The sequence below is a fragment of the Aquarana catesbeiana genome, linkage group LG03 (genome assembly GCF_042186555.1).
Source record: "Aquarana catesbeiana isolate 2022-GZ linkage group LG03, ASM4218655v1, whole genome shotgun sequence".
Taxonomy (NCBI): Eukaryota; Metazoa; Chordata; class Amphibia; order Anura; family Ranidae; genus Aquarana; species Aquarana catesbeiana.
Window position 1 is genome coordinate 56,376,448 of NC_133326.1, and position 6,000 is coordinate 56,382,447.

Here is a 6,000-nt window from a genome sequence, read left to right on the forward strand (position 1 = left end):
AAAATGCATATCACATCATTACATTACATGGAGTAATAAAATGTCGAAGCCCCGACGTGTTTCGACCTGTATACGGTCTCTTCAGGGGGCACATCTGAATCTATAAATACAAATATTGAAAATAGTATATGATTTTCTAAAAAGGATCACATTAAATAAAATAAAACATAATGATGGGTTTTACCGTTGAAGTGAAGTAAGCATATCTAATGGGGGCATTGGGGAGCCACTGAGGGGTCCGGGCGGTGCGCGGGCCATCCCCAACCCCCCACCCGGGGAAAGAGCTAGCCCCCAGGGGCTTACAAGGAGCCACACTGATGCACGTCCTCCCGGGGGAGCGGGAGACCGAACACCTGCAACAGATATCCATAAGCAGCCATTAGACAATTAACATATTTGTGTATAAGTCATCGTAATAAATATTGATTTAAATTATATATATATGGAGACCAAAAAATGTGTGTATGTTTTTGGAGATGGTAGTTGAATCGCAAAATTAAACAAATGAATAATCAAATTGAATTAGTATTGCTAGCAACCCAAATAGAATGTGCAAGTAGTGTGCTATGAGTGAAAAAGGGAATCCTTGGGAAAGTGCCTAATGAGAATCCTAGTGTGATGGTGTGATAGTGTGATGAGAAAAATGCTGTTTGTCCTGGCCAGCATGGAAGGACTGTTAGCTGGTAGACATCCGCACGCCCCCATGTTTGCTCTGCTTGGCGCCTTTCATTAGGCGCCGTGGTGAGCTTCACCCTGCCGGCGGCGTCCCGTGTTCACCTCTGGAGTGTCTATGGCGGTGTGCGCGTGCGCGGCCCGGCGCGCGCGCGCCGTCATGGCGTCACGCGTTTTGCGACGGAGATGACGACGGTGGTCGGGACCGTTCGGTCTTCCGGGACGCCGAGGGAGCCACACGTGGGCTGTAGTTGGCGGCCCACACGCCGTCATCCTGGATGGGTGGGGGAGCTGGGCACCTGCATGTGATTATTCCATCAGCCTTAGCCTACATATATTAGGAGACCTAATGTCTACCAGCTAACAGTCCTTCCATGCTGGCCAGGACAAACAGCATTTGTTTTTTAGTAATTGCAGCTTGGTCACTGCCAAGCCAACCAGTCTCACATACCTTATACAACTTTACACAGCACAAGGTAAATTTCTTATATGTTTCATAGTCACGTTATCTCATTCCACCTCTCTTCTTTTCTCACACACTGCCATTTTGTTGGCTTTTCATTTTTTTCTCACTTTATTTGTTTGGTTTGTTTTGTGTTTTTTATCCCACACTTTTGCCAACACATGGTCCATCACACCATCACACTAGGTTTATCACACCATCACACTAGGATTTTTCTCATCACACTATCACACCATCACACTAGGATTCTCATTAGGCACTTTCCCAAGGATTCCCTTTTTCACTCATAGCACACTACTTGCACATTCTATTTGGGTTGCTAGCAATACTAATTCAATTTGATTATTCATTTGTTTAATTTTGCGATTCAACTACCATCTCCAAAAACATACACACATTTTTTGGTCTCCATATATATATAATTTAAATCAATATTTATTACGATGACTTATACACAAATATGTTAATTGTCTAATGGCTGTTTATGGATATCTGTTGCAGGTGTTCGGTCTCCCGCTCCCCCGGGAGGACGTGCATCAGTGTGGCTCCTTGTAAGCCCCTGGGGGCTAGCTCTTTCCCCGGGTGGGGGGTTGGGGATGGCCCGCGCACCGCCCGGACCCCTCAGTGGCTCCCCAATGCCCCCATTAGATATGCTTACTTCACTTCAACGGTAAAACCCATCATTATGTTTTATTTTATTTAATGTGATCCTTTTTAGAAAATCATATACTATTTTCAATATTTGTATTTATAGATTCAGATGTGCCCCCTGAAGAGACCGTATACAGGTCAAAACGCGTCGGGGCTTCATTTTATTACTCCATGTAATGTAATGATGTGATATGCATTTTGCCATTTTATGGAATATGAATTCATCACTGTACCAGATTCTACATGTATATACGACATCTTGTCAAATAAATTGTTATATTAATGACCTTTTGCAATGGTACATTTTGCTGCTTTAAAGCCCAATTAGGGGAATCCAAAATTCTTTTATCTATTTCGGGGTGTGCAGCTCCCTTGTTCTCTTCTCTTCTATGTATGTCTCCCTTTAGTTATAAATATATATTAGTAAGAAAATGGAGGGGGGGGGGGTAAAAGACAGTTGGGAAAAGGGAGGGCTAAGGGGAATCTAAATCTATCACTTAACAGGAATCAATACTATCAGAAAAGAGTTAAACTGGTTACATTAATTTCTGGGTGACCATAGGTGATCCAAACTCTCCAGACATTTATATATCTTTTATGTGTGTCCAACCTGCTTACTTTCATGTGTATAATACTCATATAATATGGTGGGAGCCTACTAAGAACTATGTGATATGCAGTTCCAAAGCCAACGTCTGGTGATCACAGGTACAAGTGTCTCATTGATCCCTCATTGTGCATCCCTTTCTTAACATGTGACTTTAACTGCCCTATTTTCTTCTATGTATGCCTCATATATGTATATCCTTCTCATCACAAGCATGGTATGCCCATTAGTATATTTTTCATTAAGTTGTTACATACATAATGGTTGATAGGAATGTTCACAATAAAATAAAAACATACCTGAGCGAGCGTAGCTTTTGTCGCATTGGCCAAGGTCTACATCGGATATCTGCAACAAGTTCCTTTTGCATCTGAATATTCTGGAAGATTGTTTCTGGGTCATTGTTCTCTTTTCCTTCTGCATTTTCATCATCTGAAATGCTGAAAGAACAAAACCATAGGCTAAATAAATAAATAAATAAATAAATAACAAAAAGAGTGATTTGTTCAAAAGCATTCTAACTGGCATAAAAGTCTACAAAGGTAACAGGATGAAAAAAAAATGTGTTATTGGCATTTCAAATGTATGGCTTTATTTCTTGGTAAGGTATTTTTGAAAAAAATATATTTTTTATAAGGTGACGAATAAATTAAAACAGAGGACTCCTAAGTATCCATGCACACTGGCTTAAAAATCGCTGCTTCTACAGGAGTTTTGTGTTCTGCCTGCAGAAGCAGCTCAATGTTATCTTATGTGTCCATACACATTAGGACGATTAGAGACATATTTTAAGCTCAACGTTTAGAGGCAGGAAAAAAAAAAAACCTTCTGGCTTGTGTTCCTGATTGAAACTTTCTGGCAGATAAAAAAACGCAAAACTCTCCTAAACTCATCAAAACTTTGTACAAAATATGCTCTATGTGAGTGTTCTTTTCTGTCTGGCGTTTTTTTAAGCCCAGTGTGCATGGAGCCTCATAGATATTAAAGAGTATCATCTAAAAATCATGTGCTGTCCAAGGTACTGAATCTCCCAGCTTTTTAAATGTAATACAGTACTTATGTATTTCAAAAAATTATTTGAATGACCAATGCATTCATATTAATAAAATGAATATGAATAATAACAATAGTGATGATGATGGCAATTGTTATTATTATTATTATTATTATAATAAGTAGTAGTAGTAGTACAGTAAGTGGATTCAAACATACCTAGGGCAAACATAGATCTGTACTGGGAGTGGAAGGGCAGACCCAATGGACCACTTTTTCTGCTGTCACACTTCTACATTTCTATTATTATTATTATTAATAATATTTAGTAATAATAATAATAATATACACAATAAAATACACAAAAATTAACAATGTTTTGTACACATTATATCATTTTAAACAATTCTGTTTTCTATAAGATATATAATTTTAGTGTTTGTTTTTTTTAATGTCCGCTTTTACAAAGCTGTGACATTTTTTCACAGAAAGGATAAAGTGCACAAAATTCTTGAAAGAACAAAACCATGACACGTTGAATGTTAGCTTATTCTATAGACTGATTTTAAAATGACATACATCCTTGAATGGTAATCATACCATACCACTACAGTCAATGCATAGATGATATAATACAAATATAAACACCTAGCTTACCTCTGTGGAGGGACTTGGTAGATGCTGGTATTCCTCCTGACACTTTTATATCTTTTAGTTGACTTTGTAGGTTTTAGTGCGGCAGACACACTCACCGTTGTCATTTCAGTACAATCCTTCCTCTGTCAGGAGGAGCTGAGCTGTGTGCTTATTAGAGCATTCTCCTCCTGTTTTATTGCCTGGAACGCCTACCTCTGTAACATAGCTCAGAGCTATACGTCTCTAATGTCACATTTATCTTATATGGGCTCACATGCACTTCACTTTTTAGTTGTGTGTGTTTGTGACAACAGCAACTAAGTTGTAATTAAGAAAATTATAACAAGAGTAAAATCAATCAAGGTAAAAAATGTCTTAGTATGACAATATACAACCAACAATTTTCCTGTAATGTTCTTATGCAAGCTAAAGTTGAAAATATTTATTACAGCTATTTATATAGCGCCAACAATTTATACAGCCCTTTACATATTATACATACATATCATTTTCTGCATTTAATAAGCTTACAGTCTCGAAAAGCATACTAGGGCCACTTTAGACAGGAGACAAGAATGCCTCATACACACGATCGGACTTTCCGACAACAAAACCGTGGAATTTTGTCCGAAGGGTGTTGGCTCAAACTTGTCTTGCATACACACGGTCCCACAAATGTTGAGCAACAATTACGAACGTAGTGATGTACTAGACGTACTAGGTGGTTTTTCAGCTCTTTAGCGCCACCCTTTGGGCTCCTTCTGCTAATTTCGTGTTAGTAGAAGTTTGGTGAGTGTTGATTCACGCTTTTCTTTTCGCGTTTTTCATTTAGTGCTTTTCATTTTACGTTTTTCATTTAATGCTTTTCAGTTCGTTTCTGAGATAACGTGTTATTTATTATTGGCCTTGGAGTTATTGCTTTGACATAATTTTTTTGGTTGAATAATGATTTGATTTGGTATATTTTCTATATTTTTGGATGCATAGAATGCATTTTTTGGATAAGTTCTAGTGGTAGATAGCATGTCTATTTTTTTTTTTTTAATGCACAATAAAACAATTGTGGAGCATAATACTTGGCTATGTGTTTTACTTCCAATGACAGTTTGGGAGTAGACAGTTACATTTTAAAAAATACAATGTAAAATTGACAAGGGACACCAACATAGTTCTTTGATCTTAAAAACTACGGGATAATGTTGTTGTGGTAACTTGCACACATAAAAAAAAAAACAAAAATAAAACATAATAATATTATTTTTGATATCACCAGAAAAAAAAAGCCTTTGAAAATTCGTTCGCAATAACTCTATTAGTATCACCAGCAAAGCAGCTTCATTATTATCCCATTAAAGAAGAAGAGAATTGTGCGCTGCATTTGGAGATTTCATAATTTGCCGCGTCACGAATGTTAATTCTCCATTACGAATGCTAGTTTACAAGACCGACCGCTTCTGCTTCCGAGCATGTGCGTTTGTACTTTGGACTTTTGTCCGATGGACTTGTGTACACACGCTCGGAAAATCGGACAACACACATTTGTTGGCGGAAAATTTGAAGACATGCTACCGAACATTTGTTGGCGGAAAGTCGGACAACAATTGTCCGATGGAGCATACACACGGTCGGATTTTCCGCCAACAGCCTGGCATCGAACATTTCCTGTCGGAAAATCCGATCGTGTGTATGGGCTTTAGAGGAGTTGTAAAGGTTCCCGTTTTTTTTTTTTTTTGCATAAAAATAACAAACATGTTATATATACTAACCTGCTCTGTGCAAGGGTTTTGCACAGAGCATCCCCATTTCTCTTCTTCTGGGGTGCCCCGCCGGCACTCCAGGCCCCTCCCCTCCATCGGGTGCCCCCACAGAGAGCTGCTTTCCCTGTGGGCACCCATGCGGGCTCGCTCCCGAGTCCCACTGCTGTGGCCATTGACACAGACAGCAGGACTCGGCCCCACCCCCCACTTCCATTTCACTG

General features: G+C 38.9%; 1 protein-coding gene across 1 annotated transcript in view; it reads right to left on the reverse strand.

The window, feature by feature from the left end:
* TMC3 (transmembrane channel like 3) overlaps nucleotides 1–4,185 on the reverse strand; it is a 98,302-nt gene extending 94,117 nt beyond the window's left edge. The window contains exons 1-2 of the mRNA XM_073618571.1: nucleotides 4,044–4,185; nucleotides 2,693–2,833 (exon numbers count right to left, since the gene is read on the reverse strand). Of these exons, the coding sequence (XP_073474672.1) occupies nucleotides 2,693–2,833; nucleotides 4,044–4,147 (245 nt within the window). The 5' untranslated portion in view covers nucleotides 4,148–4,185. The remainder of the gene's footprint in view (nucleotides 1–2,692; nucleotides 2,834–4,043) is intronic.
* Between the last annotated feature and the right edge of the window lie 1,815 nt (nucleotides 4,186–6,000).